This window comes from Phaethon aethereus (assembly GCF_964289735.1).
Source record: "Phaethon aethereus genome assembly, chromosome: 1".
In the NCBI taxonomy this organism is placed as follows: Eukaryota; Metazoa; Chordata; class Aves; order Phaethontiformes; family Phaethontidae; genus Phaethon; species Phaethon aethereus.
Window position 1 is genome coordinate 46,600,015 of NC_138575.1, and position 22,961 is coordinate 46,622,975.

General features: G+C 37.4%; 1 protein-coding gene across 1 annotated transcript in view; it reads left to right on the forward strand.

Annotated features, from left to right (window-relative positions):
- The window catches only part of METTL25 (methyltransferase like 25), a gene marked incomplete at its 5' end in the record, with an annotated part of 68,652 nt that overhangs the window by 12,397 nt on the left and 33,294 nt on the right, over window positions 1-22,961 (forward strand). Inside the window, 3 exons of the mRNA XM_082014140.1 lie at window positions 1,143-1,243; window positions 6,740-7,372; window positions 10,319-10,463. Of these exons, the coding sequence (XP_081870266.1) occupies window positions 1,143-1,243; window positions 6,740-7,372; window positions 10,319-10,463 (879 nt within the window). The remainder of the gene's footprint in view (window positions 1-1,142; window positions 1,244-6,739; window positions 7,373-10,318; window positions 10,464-22,961) is intronic.

Consider the following 22,961-nt stretch of genomic DNA (forward strand, 5'->3'; position numbering starts at 1 on the left):
TTGTCATAACAGTTTATTACGAAAAAAACAGATGTTTAAGAAATAGAGAGATCCTGTGGGTTTTGGGAAAAATAGAGAAAACACTAGGTTTCTCATGAGCTCAGTTCAATTCCCCACTCTCTTTTAAAGAAGTAACACTCTTGGCTCTGTTCCCAGCATGATCTGATCAAGGAATGAACATAGTTTTTGCCTAATGATCAGTTTCTGGACAGATGAACACATACTGTGCAAAAAGCAGAGAACGGGAAGTGTATTAATCTGCCTAGTCATGTAGAAAAGTCTTGTTTTCTAGGAGTGTGCTCATCAGTAATGGTCCAGTTTCTTCTACCATCAATCAGACTTACAAAAAATTCCATCAATTTAGCTAGAGCCAAGTGTACTGTAATGTTGATCGCCTAAGAAAAATGTTTGGGTTTCTCTCAAGGGGTTGAATTCCGAGCTCCTGCTTTGATAGGGGGATGTAGAGATTAGCAAGTGGGTGCTTGGTATTCTCCACAAGCACTAAGCCTGTGGTAGAGATGAACTTCATCTCATTAACACATTCTCCAGCAACACTGAGATGAGTGATTTTCTACCATAAAGATGTAACAGTTCTGTAACTCATCCATAGGGTAAATAAAGAAAATAAATGTGCATCTTCCTTTGAATTACCGCGGCATCGCTCATAACCTTTATTTGAGATATCTCCCACTTGATATTGTGAGCAAATCTGCAGAATTAACAAGCCGTACTGTGTGATTATTAATTGTCCTTGTCCTTTACTATGTAAAGGTAAATGTGATAAACACCACCAAAGAAAACATTTTTTAATGAACAGGAAGAGATGTGATTCTATGATTCTATGAAATAGTACAGTTTTATAGTAGTAGCTATTGGCTAATATCTGGTCAGGTATTAGAAATGCTACATCTTAAACTACACTAACAGTACTAAATTTTACAGTGTGTTGGATTTTACTAATTCATCTGTAGTTCAGAAGTTCAGTCTTGTAATAATTTCCCACGTTTTTAATTAAAAATTACTATTCTTAATATATAAAAATACTATAACATATTTTTAGGCTGGTATTTTTTATGCTTGATCAAAAATCTTTATTATTATGGGTTTTGTTAATGTATATTTATTTTCCTCATCTGATACAGGTATCAAAACTGATGAGTTTATGAATAATAAGAAATCCCATGAAGTGCAGGTGATGTCAGAGCTGGTAGACAACATAGCAAATTATTGTGGTATAAAGCAGGTAAGAAAGCATTTCTTACCATACGTTACTATGTTCCTTCCAAATTATTCTCCTTATTGTATTCAAATACATCATTTTGGTGCTCTGTCACTGCTGTTCTTATTTTTCCTGTAAATAATTGTAGCTAAAGAAGAGCCTTTAGGGCCAAGCTGAAGGATGACTTGGTTTACAAATGTAACCTTCCAAAGGAGCCACTTCTCAGTGAGTCATAATCATTTTATGACTCATGAAAAATTTTAAGAAACTATAATCATTCTCTATATGTTGAGCAACTAAAAATTGTACTGCTCTTTGCTATGCATGGATGCTGCCTTGTTTATCAGTATTATATTGCTGGCAATTTACCATAAGCATCAGGAGGAGAGCAAAACTTCGTCCTCCTTTTGTCAGACACACAAGAGCACCACGTAGAGAACAAAGCAGAAAACCTGAGAAATTTTGAAAGCTCCTTTTATTCTGGCACAAGAGATTTAAATTGCTTCCTATTGTTTATTACTGTTTACCCTTATTTAACATGTATTGAGATCTATCAATTAGGAATGTAGTTATGACCTTTTTAGTTTGAAGAGAGACCAGATTAAGCGGAGATTTATGTAGCATGAAGTATATTTGGTAGAACACATATGAGATCTAGACACCCAACATCATTATCATCCAGAGATTACTCTATGAACGGGCAGTTTCATATATCAAAAATCATATATCAGATGGCAAGTTCATCCTTGGATGGTGAAGAATTGCAAGATTCCTTTCCAAAATTTGATTGTAACTTACCCTTTTTTTTTTTTTTTACATGTAGTTATGATTGCACGGTGCACTGGATCACTGTTGCATTAAAACCTTGTAGGTGTTTGTTATGGATCTGTTGACAAAACACAAGCATCACAACACTACTTGACTTTTTTGAGTACTGCATTTCATATTCAGTTAGACAAAAGCACACCACTACCGTCTCCTCGGTTTACATACATGTAATTTTTCTGTAAGCTTTTTCAATGTTAAACTTTCTGTTAGATTCCACATCTTGGAGATCTGTTGTGGTAAGACTAAATTTGTAAGTACCTGGGTGAACTGAGTTGGTTTAATCGTTTTGATCTCTATAATGGTAGTAACTGGCTAACGTAGCTTTAAACTGTAGATGACTAGTGGCTCTGGACACTGCGTTTAATTCTTTTCTACATCTGAGCTGTACTTGCTTTCTGTGCAAGGGGCTGTAAGTGTAAATGAAGACTAATTTCCTCCAGGCTAATACTCATTCCCACAATGATTTGTGGAGAACAAACTATATTTGTTTAAAACCAAAGATTAATAAGGTATCCGCCCGGATTTTATGCTGAACACATTCCCTCTAAGCCTTTTTTTTTCCTAAGTAAACATGTCTGAGTTTAGTTTAAAATTAATATATCGGATGTGGGTAGGAGGGAAGAGACATCTGCAGTTGGGCAGGCCAAGTCTGTGTTACTATGGTCTCTGGTATATCCGGTCCCCCATATTGTGCCTGTCCTTTGTCAGGGGAGAGTGCCAGCTGGCCCGCTTCATACCTGCACCAGGGGGGTTGCTGAAAATTAATGGCCAGCTGTGTGCTGGGCGCAGGGTACGTGGCCGTGCTCTGCTCAGTTTAGTGGCAGATCTAACTGCAGCGTCCCAAGTTGCTGCTGCCGCCGCCATAGGCCAACAGGCAGGCCCGAAACTTGGATTCTGCTCTGAGCTGCTGAAGCTGAACTTTGATTAGGAACTTATTAAACAGACTGAGTTTAATTTAGATAATGTAAATGATGCGGTACTCTTAATAGGTTTGGGTCAGATCAACACTCTGAATCCTGACCATCTGTTTTGTGAGGAACGACTGACGAAGGCAAAGTTTTAGGCAGTCTTCTCCTCACAACTGGGATTACCAAGTATATAGAGAGCTGCAATTAAGGCCGAATATTCCTGGATGAGACGCAATCAATTTGTGCGCATCTGCGATCGCTTACAGCACTGGAAGGCAATTCCTCCAGCAGCTTTTTCAAAGAGCCAGCCGCGGTGACTAGTGTGGGTGCCCTCAACAGCTGTAAATGGAGGTGCTCCGTAAAGAATAGGAATACAGTAGCAGCAGATTTGTGAAGGTAGTTTTTTCTCTCATTAGTATGTTCTTTGCCTTGCTTGCCTTTTGCTTCAGGCAAGTATTAGTTGTGCAAGTGCTGAAGACTTTCACATACTGAAAAAGCTGCAGAAGAGGGTAGTTTGTTTATAATTCAATACTAAATGTTCTCTGTATTTGCTGGAAGGTGGTGTTTCATATAGCATTTTCATTTAGATTTTAAATAGTTCCTGTGAGATTCAGGACTGAAAGGAAAACCCATATTCAGAGAGTAAAAAAGTAGAGCCACCTTAATGACCTAACCTAAGTCCCGATGTAGCTGGTTACTAATAAAATCTCAAAGCAATCATTATTAAGTATCTGTCAATATGCTGCAATTTCATGCAGTGATTATGCACTTTTATCAGATGGCTTGGAGTATCTTTAGACAAAGGATTCTTTTCTGTTTAGTTTTTGACGAAATTGTAACATTTAATGAAAAATATTATTGCGGTATATCACTGAATATGAAATGCTGACTGCTCTATATTAACTTTTTTCCATTTTAGTCATACACTGTAACAAAATTTATTTGTGCAAAGTTACAAATCCCTAATATATGAAAAGAGCTTTCCAGCTAGATTTAAAAAAAAAATAAAAGCCTCTTTCTCAGTTATTAAAAAAGCTACTTCTTTTGTTTTGGTTACCTTTCAACTTAAGAAAATACAAGAATTGTAAAGTTTTAGGAGAGTTTTTTCCTTATTGATTTTTTTCTATCCTTCTCGCAAAACAAAATATATGTGGCATTTAATTAAAAAATCTAGAGCTATGAAAACACAACACATGTTTTACAACAGCACGTGTCCTCAGGGCGTTTCTTTCAAATATTACAGATCACTGACGGCTTGAAAAATGCCCTCCATTTCACCTCCATACCCATGGTATATAATGGGTGGTAGAGGATATTACTCTCTTGTGGTATTTTATAATGTAGTATAGTAAATAGTAAAATGAGAATAAAAGCAAAAATTTTATCACTACTGTAATCACTTCTAGGGTAATGATTTGAATTAAAACATTAAAGCAAACTAACTAAAGGCTTTTTTTCCCAGTTGTTTACTGCCCCTTTTAAGCATTGTTCCTATTGTACAAGTGGAACTTTATTTTAGAAAGAAGTTCTTGATTAAACTCTGAAAAGAAGCCAGTGATGATGATTCTTTGTTTAAATGCACATTTGTTTCCTTTAATGTATTTGTGAAAGTTTTCCTTGGAAATTGCAGCATGTGCAGCAAGAGTTGCAATGTGTAATGTAAGTATGATATAATTCTGCATTCAGTATCCATTCAGTTTGTGATTTGGTGCTGGGAAATGTTGAAATGCTTCTGGAAATGGAGTTCTTGATTGCGCTGTGCCAGAAACTTTGTTTAAACATAGTACCCAAGTCACTGTGGACAAGACCTTTGGAGTTCATTATATCATGGAAATTTCATTTTAAAAGTTCATGCTTGGCAGATATTCTATGGATTGCTGATTACCTTTCCTTATGTAATCAAGGGAAGGTAAAGCAGGGATTAATTTAATGTGGTCTGTTTGTTTAGCACAAGATCATTGCCTGCTTATTTTTAGCCAAATTTTCCTTTCGTTCTACTAGTCTCCCTGAGCTAATTTAACAATATATATTACTATTTTTTTTTTTTTTTACTTGGAAACAACGAAAAAAAACCTTACCTAAACAGCAGTTTGTCTTTACAGCCACTAGAGGTCACACGGAGGAGTTAGGAAGAATTCAGTAGCTGATTCTTGTGTCCAAATGCTGCCTTTCACAGAAATAACTAAAAACCTTGTAGAAGTGGAGATGTGCATAACCTGTATAATAGTAATATCTGTTACATAAAATAGTGGGTAAAATTGTTCCTTCAACACTTTTCTTTCTTTCACTTTTAAATAATCTAGGAGAATAATGGTGATAAATGTGACAAATGACATTTTAAAAAAGTATGCTTAGATTATATCAATTCTATTTCACTAAATCCATTCCTTTACTGATTTAATTCAAGAAATTTGAGGATTGTAACATACCTAGATGGCAAATATGCAGCAATATCACATGACGAGTACAGATGAGGAAGCCACGTGCAGCCTGGGTAAACAATTTTTACCTAATAGTGTGTATTCTCCACTGTTTTATGTAGTCTTTAGTGACATTGCTTCAAATTTTTCTATTTTCATGGCTGTACAAATCTTTAACTTTCTTAGAATAAGGACTAATTATTTCTTTTTCATGTCCGTAAGAGTATTGGTTTACTGAGCATTCTTACCTGGTAAAAAACTATGCAGTTGAGTTTAAGATGGATCCTTGTAGTGTTTGGTGCTATTTGGACTTAAAAATATCAGTGTAAGCTTTCTTATGAACATGTGACAGATCAAGAACATAGATGATCTTGAATCAAGTACTTTCAGGAACATCTACAAAGAAGTCATTATATCCAGTCAATATAATTTTTGCTAGATACGTGAGGAGAAGTGAACAGTATTATTTTCTTCCCTTAGAGAAATGTCACTCTGCCTATTCTTGTAAAATATTTTGTCATATATTTATTACAAATGACACTAAAGCTGTGATTATGTACTTAAAGGTCTCAGGTTACCCTTGTTTCTGCTACTAATCTGTATAGTGTTTTCCTTCCTGTGCTATATCAATCACTGAACTAGCCCATGCTATCAACTGTGAGACAAACTCAACTGTCAGATAATTATCCCTTCTATTCACTCCTTCCTCCAGAACAGGCACTGGAAAGCACATGTGACATATGAACCCCTTTGTTTTATTAAAAACAGCCTCATGTTAATCAAAGCTATGTGGATCATTTTCAGAAAATGGAAAAGCTGTATAAATAAGCATTCTGACATAAAAGGGGGTGTCAGTATCACCTGTCTTTAGGTCACATCTGAAGGTAGGCACCAAATCTGAAGATGCTTCTTTCTGTACACCTAGTAATAGTAGACTCCTCAATATGGGAGTTAGGTGCCTAAAGCTAAATGCTGTGAATGTTTTCTTTGCTAACTCTATATCCTGATCCAGTTTAGCAAGGGCAGGTGGTGATGGTGGTGGTTTATGGTTATTTTCTTTAGCGGAAGGAAGTTCAGTGTCAAAAAATATACTGAAAGTCTTTCCCAGAAGAGTCAGGACATATGCATTGTGTAAGCATTGCAGTGTCTGTTTTCTGGAGCAAATCAGTTAAGACTTCTGTGTTTTAAAGTCAGAAGGCGGACCAACAAAGCAAAAGAACTAAGTGTATTAGGAGCGGTGATACTGATAAGGTAGCTATTAAATCTATTAAATTTTTAGGGAATTAATTTGCATTTGATTGAAGTGTGTCTTTTTGCTCATTAATACAGCAAATTTTATTTTCTTTTTTCCTCCCATTATCTAGGTGATTGATATAGGTTCTGGAAAAGGCTACCTGAGTTCATTTTTGTCCATGCAATATAACTTCAAAGTTTATGGAATTGACTCCTCAAACACCAACACTAATGGTGCTCATGAAAGGAACAGAAAATTGAAGAAACACTGGAGAGCATATCAGAGTCGAGGAAAAGCAAACCTCAAAAGCCAGAGGTTGGAAAAGGCAAATGACAGGCCAGTGGAAAGTGAAATTAAATGTAAAGCAATCAATGAAAAGCCTTTAAACAATGACAGCAGTCTTCAAAGTCAGGATCAAGTGACTATCCAAGATTTAGTTCCTTCTTGTGGTTTCACAGAAATAGCTACATCTGAAACCAGCAAACAAACTGAAGTTGATTTGGTGGCTCGGACACAGTCTGATGAGAGCAAACTTTCTGAAGAGGTTCTTGCTATTCTAAATATTCTGCCTGCTGATGCTGTAGATGTTTTTTCTTCATCTCAGTTTAACTGTGGGGAACTCTGTGAAGAGGAAAAGGCGCAAAGAAAAATAGCATCTCTCAAGGCTAAAGCAAGCAAGTCGAGTGAATCAAACCTGTATTTTCCATTGACCTCTTGCATCACTGCAGAAACAGAACTCAGTGACATCATAACAGATCTGGAGGTTATTTTACTAATATTTGAAGTAGATTGTCCATTGTCTTTATATTGCTGTTTTCATATGTACATAATGTTTGCTGAGTGCATATAGAGTGCTGTCAGCGGTGTAAATTAATATTCTGGCCCAATAATGTTTTTCAGACAGTTAGCAGAAGTATGTCTAGCAGATACAGATTGTTTTTCTATTTTAATATGTGTTGGGATTACTTTGAATATGTAAAGCAGCCTTTAGAATGTATGGGGTAGATAATCATCAGCTGTGAAAGTTAACAGAATACATCGTAGCACATTCAGGTATTTTACAATTGTGATGATAGATAACATCTAATTATTATGAAAAGAGTTATATTTACCAGGTAGATGGATACATTAAGCACTGGAATTTTAATTTTCCTTAAATTTCTTACTTTTTAAGTTTCATATTTTTGTAATTTCAATTAAACTTTGAAGGCATAGGAGAATTTATTGTGTATAGTACTCGATATAAAGAGCTTGTAAAGAGCCCTATCTGCAAATAATGTTTTTATATTTTGACTTTTCAGAGTTACTTTAAGTTCATTTAGTAATTTACTGGCTGGTGGGGATTGTGTCTACGCAAACAAGCCCAAGCTCAGCTGCCCAAAGACAGTGACAGAAGTCTTGCAGCTGTACGGCTGTTTAGTTCCTGTGCCTGCGCTAACGTACATTGACTGGGTAGATACATTCAGTCTTTCATGGAAAGACAAAAACTTGTCCGTGTTCAGTAGTAACTGAACAACTATATTCAAGGGTGAGCATAGTATAGTTGAATATATAAAGTATATGAATATAGTAATCATCTCTGATTCAAGACCATAGGTTTGTGCTGATGGCCCTATAACTTGAGCTAATAAATCCTACTGAGTATCTGAGAACATGTGGAGCAAGCTCTGCCTGCAAAAGACACCCTGAGCAGCAGGGTTTGTTGATGAAGCATATGCCTTCACATATGCACAGTTGGATTTTGTATCCTCTTAGCATGTAATTTGTATGATGTAAAAGGTAGAATAAATCCTATATTACTGCTTTTATTAAAAAAAAAATACTGTCAGGAAAGGTAAAAGCTTCATTATGTTAAAAAATAGTAATAACCAAACTGCACATTACGTGTGATGAATGTGTATAATTAAAAAACTTTAAAATGTACAATCATTTACATGTTTTAAAAGTATTTTGAGAATGTTTAGAAATAACATTTTTTTTAGAAATAGTTTTACAATCATTTACAATTTTTTATTGCAACCATAAATATTTTTTTCTCAAATTTTCCTAAGCTGGGAACAAATGGGGAATGGGTAAAATTAGTATTTACTGATTTATACCCTAAGTTCTGAAATTAATCTGCTGATGAAATACGGGTATAGGAATGCGTGTTTGTATATAGCCCACGACTAACTTTGAGATATCAAATTTTGCTACACTTAAGCCAACAATCCAGAAAGTACTTTCAGTTATACCCAGGCAACCTCACTGAAGTCAATGATGGTCCAAAAGTGTACGTGACATAGGCAGACTGCCCTCGTGGTGTTCAGAAGTTTTGAGCAATGTAACGTGTTTCCTCTATCTTGCATGTTGTAGCCATCTTCCCTTAGCTTTCTCCTGAAAGAATCTCTCTAACTTTTCCTGTCCTGGGGTTTAAATGCTTCCCTTGCAAGTGCACATCTTCCCTTAGCTTCCAAACTTTAGTCTTGTTCCACTATTTCTTGTGGAAATATTAATTGCATGTGGAAAAAGGCTTTGTGGAATGGTGAGCTGAAGCTGCCTGATAGGAAAAAAGTCTTTACAAACTAAGCTGGACTGAAACTGAACTTTTGCCACCTAAAAATTTTGGATCTTAAGCAGAGGGCAAGCACAGAGAAGCAGCACAAAGTGGAAGGTGAGGAGGGGGACAGGAAGAATTTAAAAAACGAGGGAAAAGGGAGGTTTTACTGTTTCACACATACATATATGATATAATACAGATGTGTGAGAAAATCAGATCTAGAACAGCAAAAATAGACGTGTATATAAAGTCAGAATGATTATAGAAGGGTATCCCAGCTGAATGTCACTGGGCTAGTTTCCTGTTGATAACCTTGCTAATAAATAAGGCTGCAATTCAAAGGAGAACGATGCTTACCATGTAGATTCCAATTAATAATGCTGGAAGGGAAATACCTTCTTCTAAATGGTGAGAAGAGGGGTAGTTTGGATGGAGAAATAGAGGGAACGGGGAAATAGAGGAAAAAGGAAAGCAGGGAATAGAATGGACAGAAGAACAGAGCGTCTGAAACGGAAGTTCTTACTTTGTGCTGTAGAAGAGAATGCCCATTGGTTGCTGAATAGTAGTAGGAACACTGCAAAACTGCGGCAGTACTACAGTTTTGGAAATATCAAAGCCTGCTTTTCACATTACATCTATATTTAGGAAGTGGTTTTGATTTCAGCAACTTAAAGTAGCAGAAATAGATAGGTCCAGCCAGATTTACAGCAGTAAATCTGAAGTGAGAAAAGGAAGCAGCAGTGGTAGTAATAACAGTAACAGGAAAGCTAGGAAAGACAAGAGAAAATGGCCTGTGTCCAGCCACCACATAGATGTTCCCTTCCATGCAGGTAATCCAGCTGCTATTCATAGTCTGGAGCTTCTGCTTCCTCGTGGCTGGTGAAGGTAGAGTGCAGGATGCGTAGTTCCTTACCTGAACAAAGCGAGGAGCAGTCTGCCTCTCCACAGGGGCAATGCACCCTGTTTTCTTAGCACTGAAGAGCTTTTGTTATGCATTGAAAAATTCTAGAAGAGAACAGCAGGAGTCCTCATGGAGTTACGTATTTAAATCTTACAGCTCGATAACCATATGCAGCATGTTTGGGTTTTGGAGTTTGTTGTTGTTGTTCGTGCTCTTTCAGTTGAAGAGGGAGACGCTTTATCGTTGCTTTTTTTCCTTTTTCTTCTTAGGACTGTATGATGGTGGGTCTACATACATGTGGTGATCTTGCTGCGAATACATTACGAATTTTTACTGCCAAGCCTGAAATCAAAGCAGTTTGCAGCGTAGGCTGCTGCTACCATCTGTTGTCAGAACAGTTTGAAAACCAAGAAGGTAATTCTTCTGAGCTTAACTTGTGGCTGCCAGTATGCATGTTGAGAGTATTATACCTTTTAATTAATAACCTCCTTGTGTTTGTTCCTTTCCAGTGGCTTATTTAGTACTGGGTTTAATTACATTATGTGGGTCGTTCACTCCCGGATGCCCTGTAGCTTTTCTGTTATGCCAATATTCCTAATATTCTTACTGAAATTAGGGACATTACTGCAGAATGTTTTTCTGTGGTTATGAATGCAGCTGGTTTTATTCGATTACTTCAGTTGTAAAATGTGGAGGTTTTTTTACTCCAGTATGTTTTCTTCCTTTTGAAATATTTTGTACCAGATTTTGCCCTTGGCTGTCTGCATGCAACATCCATTTACATTGAGTTGTACATCTACAACTATGAGCAGAATTAAGTCCTTGTAATGTACGTTACTACTCCAAAAAACACTCATCTGAGCGCTGTGCTCTGGGGCATTGCCAGTTTAGAACATTATAGAACAGTATGTATATAACAGTTTTTCTTGTGGAGACAACCTGAAAATGATTTGGGGATTCACACTATAGGCAAATTTTCATTCAAATGTGGGTTTTTTTCATTTTTCGTAGAAAGTTGGTATCTTTATTTGAAAGGTAAATTCTGCATACTGAAAAACATTGTTTTCTGAGGCCTTTCTGAGGCAAGTGGTCTGTAGCTAAGCTGTCTAAAGGACCATCTACGTAGTCCTAGAACTTGATCATCATATCAATCAAATTTGAGAGAAGGGTGGATTGGCAAAAGTTTATTTCAGCTCTTTCAGGGAACTTCACAGACAGAAAGGCAGGTGGAACCCAGCTGCTTCTCTTTAACTGTTGGCTGCTCAGGCAGCTAAGGCACAGCTCCAGACTGACCACGACACATGCTAGCTTTTGCTTGCTTTAATGATCTTTTCATGTTGTTTTTATCTTGCTCTGCAACAATTTTAAGAGTTTTTGCAGTGTATTAGTTTCAGTTATTTCACAATACTTCAGATCACCCCAAGACCAAAGAAAATACAACTGAAATTTCTAAATTATAGAAATACGATTAGTAAAAAACACACAATTCCTTTTACATCAGAGTTTTAAAAAATTATGAACTTCTCAGGCACTTGTCATTAACTATGTGTGTCTGAAACATTTGGTTGTTTCTTATTATTGCAAAGAGGACAAGACTTCCTGTTCTAGCTGTAGGATTACTTTTTCCAGACCAGTGCATAAGGCTTTACTAAATTACTGTTACGCAGACACCACCAAAGGATCAGGTGTGATAACCTATTCTAAGTTTAAACAAACGGATGTACATGCACAGTGGTAAGAGATACTGCAGTTTCTTTGCAGTACGGAGCTTAAGCCAAATTGCATGTTGGAATGTCTAGCTGATCGATTTTTCTCAGCTTGAAGGATAAAAATTATTCTTAAAGAAGAACCTTTAGGCAGAATGAAAGGAAATTACAGTGTTCTTTTTTTGGGGAAAGAACACATAGGTAGTTCCAGTGATGCACAAAAAAAATGATTAATTTTTTTCGCTATTACTATGAGGATACATATTCTAAAATCTATAATGCTGGAAAAGTTATCTACTATAGTGCTTTTTCATAAATGCACAGTGGAGGGGTAAGAGCGTAAGGACCCACAATATCTAAGAGCTAAAATTTCTTCAAAGGGAAAATGGGGAAGAATTAGGACTATAGCATGTGTCTACACTTTCTGTGCAAGGATTTTAAACCAACAAAGCATTCTAGAGGATGCTAGAGGACTCTGTAACTAATCAGATGGTATGGATCCAATGATTCACTTGTACAAGAAGTAAATTAACTCCTCTTGCAGCTGTCTGAGGCAAGTGAATTTTGGTACTGCTTCCAAAATGGACCAAATCATAGAATTGTGATGAAATAACTTGACTTGGAAGTGGCTTCTGGAGGTCGTCTGGTCCAGACCACAGTGCAAGGCAGGGCCAACTTAGATCAGGTTATTCAGGGCCTTGTCCAGTCATGTTTTGAGTATCTCGAAGGGCAGTGATTCAGCAGCCCATTCCAATGTTTGCCCTCACCATGAATTTTTTTTTCCTTGTACCTATTCAGAATTTGCAGCGCTCATGCGTTATCTATTGTCTTTTCATTGTGCACCTCCAAGAACAGTCCGGCTTAATCTTTTCTGTTCCCTTTCCTTTAGGTAGTCGAAGACAGCAGTTAGATCCCTCCTTGACCTTCTCTGCAACCCTGTAGTCCTCTTGCCACCACTGAACTCATTCCAGTAAGTCAGTGTGGTGGGCTGGAGAGCCCAAAGGAGCACTCTAGATACTCTCACTCTCACAAGCGCTGAAGAGGGGGAATAATCAAATCCCTTAACCTGCAGGCTTCACTGTTAAGCTTCAGAGTCCTATCAATTTTCTACCCACCTTAGAGTCCACCTGTCTTGAGCCATATCTTTTCAATTTATCTGTAAAGATACTAAGGAAACCTTGCTGAAAGCCTCACCAAAGTCAAGGTAAACTATTACTATGCTCTTCCCTAGTTCATGGAGTCAGTCACTGTATCACAGAAGGCAATAAAGTTTGTCAGTCCCTGGTAAATTCCTGCCAGCTATTCTGTCTCCTTCTTGTTCTTCATGGGCCTGGGCATGATTTCCAGGAAAGTTTGCTCTGTAAGCTTATTGATAACTGAGGTTAGACTGAAGATGGATGTGAATATAATCCCTACTGTGGGTAGTCCTTCATTTGCCCAGGCTCTGACGCTAAGCTCAGGGAAGCTACTGGCTAATCTAAGCATCAACCAGAGATTGCAGAGACCTTTAGAAACCTTATGTGGAGAGCCTAGTTTGAGTATTAGACTGCAGACTTAGAGCTAGATCTCTGCCTCGACGGATAGAAGATCTTCCTAAGAAGCAGAAAGAATTGGGCAGAATTTGCTGCAACACAGGAAATCACTTATTTGAAATCAGTCCAGTAAGCAAGGGCTTACTTGCAAGGACACAGTGGGAAGTTCTGTTATAAAGCATTTTATACTTATCTTGACTTAGTAGCTTCGAGGCTTCAAAGTTTTTAAAAATGTCTTTTAAAAATGTCATTGCTCTGTTTTCTATTTCTATTTCTACTTTATAGTTATAGTTATATTATTTTTTGTGCAGTCTTATTTTCTTGAGGTGAGCACCCTTAAAGGACAAGGTTGAGGCAAGTCCACTTCAAAGCTCTTTCCCCCAAAGTAGCACATTTTCCATTTTTGCTGCTTCTTTAATGTGAATGCAGATGGTTGTTCTCATAAGCCTATTTGAAGCAGATGTGCCAGCTCACAAAAAAGCTGCTATGGACTTACGGTTGCCATAACTTGAGATGACTGGACTGTATGTTTTTGACAGTTAAGTTTTATTTAATACCAGATCAATCTTGTTTGAGGCCAGTGAAAAATTGCTTTTTCACTTCATATTAACTGGAATTAACTGATATTAATGGGAAAAAATTTTACTTGTTTTGATGCCTAACATAATGTTTATAGGTCTGAGGTGGTGAGTTGACAAAATATCAACAAAATGTTACTATGCTATTTTTGGCGGGCTATTGAATCACCTTGGTTACTGCACGTTTGGGTTTTTTTGTCTCTGAGGAGCTGACTACAGGGAATAATGCCTTACATTTCTCATATATCCTAAAAATAGTAAAGATATTGCAAGATTGCCTGATTCAGTTTGCCATTGGACCTGCTGTGAATACTTTGGGAGCATTTCGGATGAAAGTAGGTGCCAGTAGTCACAGTCTTGAATCAGTATACAGTGGCCTCCTATGTGTCTATAAATAAGCTAAATTCATCTGGAAATTTTCGTAATGGGACCACATTTCCAATTACGCTAGGAATAATTCTGAACTCTTAAGATCGTGAAAGCCTTTGTTTTGCTTTATTAGTAACTACAACAACTAAGAGGTGCTGTGTAATGTCAAATTTCAATTCAATTAAAAAAAGTTGAAGCCAGTGTCTTTTAACACCTGTCTTTAAATTTCACTGCTGTTATAAGCAGTATCAAATACTAAATTTCAGTTAATAAGGAACATTATGACAGCTCTTGGAAAATTCTGAGTAGTTTTACTTCATCTTTCTCTAAGGAAAATTGGCTGTTTATACAGAGATTCTTCTATGGATAAAATGCACTTAGCCATTAGTCTAATTGATTCCTTTGGGGTTTTTCTTCACTGTTACTGCATCAGATAGTCAATTACATCAGAGTAGTAAGGATTTTACTATTTATTAGAGACTTTTTACATAAACCAGTTTACATAGTGAGCCATTATGTCAGTTTTTCTGGAAAAAATCAGTTTGCTAATGATTTTTAGGTTAAACCAAACTCTGTGTCCCTGTTCAGGAGCTATTCTTAGGGTTTTTGGGAGCTATTTTATCTTACATTCAGCTAATACATTTCTGGGGCAATGTACCAGCTGGACTATGATTATCCCTTAACAGACAGTAACTGCAAATTTAAGATATATTCAGAAAGACTTGTCTTGCCTTGAAAAGGAATTGATGTGTTCCTGTATTCTGATTCTCTTCCTTCCATCCTCTGTACCACTGTTGGGGTTTAGCCCCAGCTGGCAACCAAGCCCCACGCAGCCGCTCGCTCACTCCCCCACGGTGGGACAGGGGAGAGAATCGGAAAAGTGAGGAAACTCATGGTTTGAGATAAAGACAGTTTAATAAGTAAAGCAAAAGCCACGCACGCAAACAAAGTAAAACAAGGAATTCATTCACCACTCCCCATGGGCAGGCAGGTATTCAGCCATCTCCAGGGAAGCAGAGCTCCATCATGTGTAATGGCTTCTTGGGAAGACAGACGCCATCACTCCGAACGTCCCTCCACCCCTTCCTCCTTCTTCGTCTCAGCTTTATATACTGAGCATGATGTCATATGGAATATATCTTTGGTCAGCCTGGGTCAGCTGTCCTGGCTGTGTCCCCTCCCAGCTTCCCGTGCACCCCCAGCCTTTTCAGTGGCAGGCCAGCCCAAGAAGCTGGACTGTCCTTGACTACTTAGCAACAGCTCAAAACATCAGCACGTTATCAACATTTTCTCATCCCAAATCCAAAACATAGCCTCACGCTAGCTTCTATGAAGAAAATTAACTCTACCCTGGCTGAAACCAGGACAACCACCAAACACATCAATACCAGTCTAGAAACGAGTGAAATTCTTCAGTATGGTATTCTCTGTTTTGAGGAAGAAACACATGAACATTACTATTGCTAAGGAGCTACTTATTTGTAAGTGTTTCATAATTTGAAATAAGACACAGTTGTATAGGCAGTTTCAGTGATAGCTGTCTGATAGAAACCGTTTTTGAGGTTGGCTTGAGTACTGCAAATTGTGAACTCCAGCTTCTGTAAGGATTTCCAATGTCAGGTCACTGCTCTAGGAAGAAGATATATGCTGGGCAGAGGAGTTCTAGAGCCATCCTGGGAGCTGTGGAGAGTGGCTTCTGGATAAGGCACTCTGGAAGAAGACAGCAAACCTTTTGCAGAAGAGTAAGAGCCTTGAACTCTCAAGTTATGTAAATGTGAAGTTTGACTATATTTGTTGAGCTCTAACTTTTAAAAGCTAATGAACATAATTAAGGGAACCGAAAGGGGTGCAAAGGGTAGTCAAAATTCACATACAGAATTTTATTAGACTTGTGAAAACTGAAAAGGCCTTGAATAAGGTGCATTCAGCAGACAAAAACTTCAAAACTGAATTTTCTAAAGGATTCCTTACACAAACGTAATGGCTTCATATCACTCCGTTCCACTGAAATATGGAAAGATTAGTCACTGTTTTAGAAGTATTAGAGTACAGATGATTTATGTGTTGCCTACATATATTTCAAAGATATTCCACAGCCTATGTCTTAAAATAGCTATCACTGATACCATGGCAACACAGGAAAACACTTCCAAGCAAAAGATCAAAAAGCTTGATTTCCTTTCCAAGGCATCTTTAGATATTGCTGCACAGGGCACGTTTCCATGAATTTGTGACAGAGCTAACTAGTCACTAAAACCCAGATGTTTTCTATCAAAATTGATCCTGAAAAAAATATGAAACTTGCAAAAATATTAACTAGGTAAGTTTGACAGATGTTAAGTGACAGCATTACCTATTTAAGTTATTGAAGTATTTTTCATTAACAAATGTAACAAAAATATATTAAAACCTATCATTCATAATTTTGTGTCTGTGTAGACAGTAGGAGATTATAATTGAGAAAGCCAAGGTTTCTATAATGCACAGTAACTAAGGCATACAGAATCACAGAATCACTAAGGTTGGAAAGGACCTTCAAGATCATCAAGTCCAACCATTACCCAATGCCACCATGCCCCCTAAACCATGTCCCGAAGTGCCACACCCACACGTTTTTTGAACACTTCCAGAGATGGTGACTCCACCACCTGCCTGAGCAGCCTGTTCCAATGCTTGACCACCCTCTCGGTGAAGAAATTTTTCCTAATATCTAATCTAAACCTCCCCTGTCACAACTTGAGGCCATTTCCTCTCTCCCTATCGCTAGTTACTTAGGAGAAGAGACCAACACCCACCTCACCACATCCCCCTTTCAGGTATTTGTAGAGAGCGATAAGGTCTCCCCTCAGCTTCCTCTTCTCCAGACTGAACAACCCCAGTTCCCTCAGCCGCTCCTCACAAGAGTTGAGCTCCAGACCCCTCACCAGCTTCATTGCCCTTCTCTGGACACACTCAAGCACTTCAACGTCTTTCTTGCAGTGAGGGGCCCAAAACTGAACACACTATTTGAGGTGCAGACTCACCAGTGCCGAGTACAGGGGCACAATCACTTCCCTGCTCCTGCTGGCCACACTATTGCTGATACAGGCCAGGACGCTGTTGGCCTTCTTGGCCACCTGGGCACAGTGCTGGCTCATGTTCAGCCAGCTGTCAACCAGCACCCCCAGGTCCCTTTCCACCAGGCAGCTCCTCCCCAAGCCTGTAGCGTTGCATGGGGTTGTTGTGGCCGAAGTGCAGGACCCGGCACTTGGCCTTATTAAACCTCATACAGTTGACCTCTGCCCATCTATCCAGCCTGTCCAGATCCCTCTGCAGAGCCCTCCAACCCTCCAGCAGATCAACACTCCCACCCAACTTGGTGTCATCTGCAAACTTACTGAGGGAGCACTCGATCCCCTCATCCAGGTCATCAATAAAGTTATTGAACAAGACCGGTCCCAGAACCGAGCCCTGGGGAACACCACTTGTGACCGGCCGCCAGCTGGATTTAAGTCCATTCACCACAACTCTCTGGGCTCGGCCATCCAGCCAGTTCTTTACCCAGCGAAGAGTAAACCTGTCTAAGCCACGAGCCACCAATTTCTCCAGGAGGATGCTGTGGGAGACGCTGTCAAAGGCTTTACTAAAGTCCAGGTAGACAACACCCACAGCCTTTCCCTCATCCACTAGGCGGGTCACCTGGTCATAGAAGGAGATCAGGTTGGTCAAGCAGGACCTGCCTTTCATGAACCCATGCTGGCTGGGCGTGATCCCTTGGTTGTCCTTTATATGCCCCCTGAGCACTCTCAAGATGAACCGCTCCATGATTTTCCCTGGTACAGAGGTCAGGCTGACAGGCCTGTAGTTCCCGGAATCCTCCTTCCGGCCTTTCTTGTAGATGGGTGTCACATTGGCAAGCCTCCAGTTGTCTGGGACCTCCAACCCTAGGTTTGGGTTTTGAAAATTATTTCGATCACAGCTGATTCTGTTTCCTCAAATGGAAGAACATTTTTCTTCTCCCTTGCCCCCTCCTCCCCACCACAATATCCCATTTAATGATGGTATTTTTAGGGAAAATACAAACTCAAGGAACTGTGAAGTCTTTGGACAGGGAAGATTTAGTCTTTCCCATGAAGGAAAAGGCAGTTCAAGTAGTTCCTCTCCTTTGTTTGGAATCCTAGAAGTAGACTGAAATACTACAATGCCATGGAAGATAGATGCTATGGAAAACTTGAAACAGGTTGGGTTATTTGTGTTTCAGTAGTGCCTTGACTGAGTTTGACAAAGAGACAAAGTAGGCAGTACGTGAATGATTTTGGTGAGGGTAATAAAGATTACTTTCCACTGAAACATCTCAGGGGAAGGAAAAATGACATTTAATTCCATTTAATTCCAGTCTCGGAAGGTGCTATCAAGAATTTTATATCATTATTTGGAATTACTTATTCATCTTAAATAATCTTTACTCAATAATTATTCTGCCTTATCCCAGTACTGGAAAGTGCATGCAAGATTTTGGTATCACTTTGTAATATGAATCCTCTAGGATTTCAGAATCACTAAAGATAAATAATTGTCCCTTGGTTATGATCCAAGCTTAACACTTTTGAATACAGATTTGTTGTAATTTCGTTAATATTAATAGAGTGATGAAAAAGTTGAGCACCATAATTTCCATGTTATTTTTATGATTGAAACACATGATGAAATAGATCGCCGATTAGTTTAAGTTGGCATAAACCCACTGAGATAGTCCCAGCCTTAAAATAAGTGCCAAACTTTCATCATATTCATGATGTTATATTAGAATAATCTTTTAGCTGTGTTTTTCAAGGGACTTAAATACTTGAAATAGCAGAGAATTTTGGAAACTTCTTTCTGTCTCCACTACTACAGGCAACAAATATCTGTAATTCTTTGCTTTGCTATCAAAGTACAATTTCATATGTTAATGAATTAGCTTGCTTTCATACTGTCTGCTACATTGGTAGACTAGAGAATATAGTTTTAATGTCTGTGTTACATCACATTTTTGACAGATACAGCATCAGTATATGAAAGATGATTAATTCATTTTTATATAAAATACTATTTTGATAACAAAGTAGAATGAAGATATAAAATAAACATACAGCCTGGCTTCAATATCCATTACAGAGACATGGAAATCATGCAATCTGTGAACATCAAACATTCCTCTATTCCAGTATCTTGTCTTCCATAGAAGCCAACAGCAGGCATATAGAGAAGTGGGAGTACATAGGGAATACATAGCAATACTTCCCCCAAATACTGTCTTTGCTTCCAGCATGTTTTGGCTCATGAACTTCTTGGAACAGAGTGGTATATTTGCTTTAAATAACCTTTGGTGGATTTTTATTCCTTGAATCTTTCAGGTTACTTGTGAACATGTGAAAACTTTTAGTATCTATAGGTTGCTACAGTAAGGAATTGACTGCGTGTTGTATGAAGAAGCATTTCCTTATAATTGTTTTAGGGCTGCTAACTGCATGGAGTTTTTTTATACCACTTAATTTTGGGTGTAAAAGCCAGTACACATTAATCCCTATTTATTTTCTCCATCCCATTCATGATTTTGCAGATTTTTCTTTCCTCTTTAGTCTGATTGACAACTTTAATTTTTCATATTACTTGCTTTTGTTATTAAAATGTTCCTTACTTATGACAATCCTGTTTCTCTCCTCTGCACCTTTTTGGGTGGTATTACTTGTTATCTGAGGTGATAAAAACAAACCCAAACACAGAATTCAAGATTCAGGTGTAGCATGGATTTATATAGTAGCATAATAGTGTTTTCTGTTTGGTGGGGTTTTTTCCTTAATAATTCTTAATTTTTTTTTTTTCCTTTTCTTAGTACTGGGCTGATCTTTTCATTGAACTGTCAATGCTTAGTTCAAAGCCATTCATTGTGGATTTAAAGTTAATATTTTTCCCAATTTGAATCAGTTTCATCTGCATTGAATTTTATATGTCATTTCATTTCTAATTTTTATTAGAAACGGCTCTAATTTTTATTACCCTTAGGATCATCAGCAAACTTTGTCCTATGCTTCATTAACTTTTTCAGATCATTTGTGAATTTGATCAACAACCTATTCCAGCACAAGTCTCCTTAGGCCTCTGCTGGTGATCTGTGTCCTCTGTGAAAAATGTTTATTTTATTCTCATCCTTTGTTTCTGTCAATTATTTACCCATAGGAATACTCTTTATCTTTTTCTGTGTTTTGATAGATTCTCTAATGGTCTTGTTGAATGCCATTTGGAAACCCGCTCTATCTTTCTTGTCTAAGTGTTACTTGAAGCCTTCAAAAAAAATTCCAGTATGTTTATGAGATATGACTTCCCTTTAAGAAAGTCACGTTGACTATTTGCTCGTATAACCAATGACTCTATTCTTCAATATACTTTCTCTCCATATAAATGTGAGGCTTCCTGTTTGGAAGCTCCCCAGACCTTCCCTTGAGCTCTTCATAAGCATTAATATTACATTACCTGCTTTTCACATCTCTAGAACCAAAGAGTTTTAATCAAGAAGTTCCATACTGCAGTTTGGCAATTTCAACCTGTTTTTAGTTTTTGGATGAATGCCATATGGCCTTGGCAATTTTTTGCCGGTTACAACTTCTGTTTTTCTATAACTTCTGCTAGGGATCCTTCAATTTTAGATACTTCATCTGATGAGTTTCTTCTACAAAGCAGGGCTGTGGCTTAAGAACTACCTTTAGCTTTTCTTCCATGCTTTCTTTCCTTTAGCAATCCTTTATAGTTCTATCACAGTATTAGTCCTATAACTACTATCTATTTATAAGAAATTCTGTAGACACTCAGATATCTGCAAAAGGTCAAAGAGATTTGAGATTAAAGTTAAAGAAAAATTGAAGTCTGTACATAGTATTATCAAAGAATTAGTAGATACATACAGAATACAGAACATACAACATACTTTTTTTTTTACTTTTATAACCATTAAAAAAAAATGTTTTGTTTGCCTCTGCCAATTACACTACTGACTTAAGAAAATTATCTGTTAATAATCTTTTTTCTTCTGTCACCCATGCAGAACACAATCAAATAGCTTGTGCTCTCTCGAGGAGATTCAGAATAATACCCTAACAATTTCATGCTCTGAAATGGAGTTAGAATATTTAGAACATAATAAAAATTACACAGCTGAGAAGAAAAAAACCTTCACTTTCTTTTATAATGACTATTATTGAGATCAAGTGCAAAAAGACTAATTATACTGAGAGCAGAAGAATTACTAAAGCTGTAAACCCTTGGTAAGCAAGATTAGTGTCCTGTTTGGATGGTAGCATTTATAACATTGTTGAGGCACAGTGTCGCTGTGTATTTTCTGCTGGTCTGAATAGGATAATTCCTTCCCTGACTTCTGTAAGAATAGAGTCTGTGCATAGTGACAGCCTTTGTTTGTCAAAAGCGAAGAGCTTACGGTATGTGAACTAATGCCTGTTTCTCCAGCAGTTATTAAGGACTCCAATGTGAATTCTCTGGAAACAAAATATCATGAATATGATGAACTACACATGTTCAATATTCCACTTATTTCAGTAACATCTGCAGGAATGTAATAATAATCTTTTGAAAAAATAAAGTATCAAATAATTGTCTATTTAACTTTTTTGAAACAGGAAAAAAAAGGAATGTTTCAATATAAAATCACTCACATTGTGCATTTTAACCAAACTAGGCAAATAAACACATTGCCATATTTGACAAGGGAGAACAAATAGAAAAGATCTTTCCAACTGAAATAAGACAGAAAAAGCTTTCTTTTGAAAGCAAAGGCCATTTTCAAATACAGAACTTCAGAAAACATTTTCCCATCTTGATAGTTTCTGCAAACTCATTTAATATATCTTCCACAGTTTTAGTGACAATGGTTAATTTTTATAAGTCTTAGGATATTGCCTTTTTACACATCTTTGTAGCATAATGTCAACATAAATATACAATTGTACATGTTCTAATCCTTCAGTCTACAGCATATAAGTAGGCTACACAATTTGTAGTGTTTAAATTACTTCAGCAGGGTTCCTTTTAGGCATAATATTCTGCACTGAGTATTACAATTTCAAGGCCTTGGTGAGAAAATTCTAATGTACAGTGTGACCTTTGAGTGTTAATTCCAACCTGGATGTTTGTCATGCAGAAGACTTCTGATGTATTATAATAATGGTATATCCACTCCTACAGTTCTTACATAGGCGTATCTCATGTTTGTTACAGAAGACCTATTTCCACTAAGATAATGCATAAATGTGCCAGCTAATGACGACTGGGATGAGGGGAATTAAAAGTAGGAGGTATAAATTATAATTCTGCTAATGTTACTGGTTACATTAAAAGATATATAAGGATAGCTACATATTGTGTCTATGCATATATTATACCTCTTTCTCCTACTTGGCAAATGGGATTTGTCTGATTTAGGATATAAGTTCTTTTACTTTTTAAAATTTGTGTCACGCCTTGCTAAAAGTGCTGTGAGAGATGTCTGGTAATATGAAAAGGTGGTAATTGGCTTCAGTGGGAGTTTTCTCTACGTGAAAGAGGTAGAGAAGTCTAGTGTATAAAACAGCCCTTGCCAGTGTTGAAGTTCATCTCCCTTTTGTTTGGACGTTACTAAAAGCAACTGCAGGATGTTCCATTGTCCAGTCTAAGGAAGTAAATTTTTATACATAAAAAAATTGAGAAAAATATTTGATC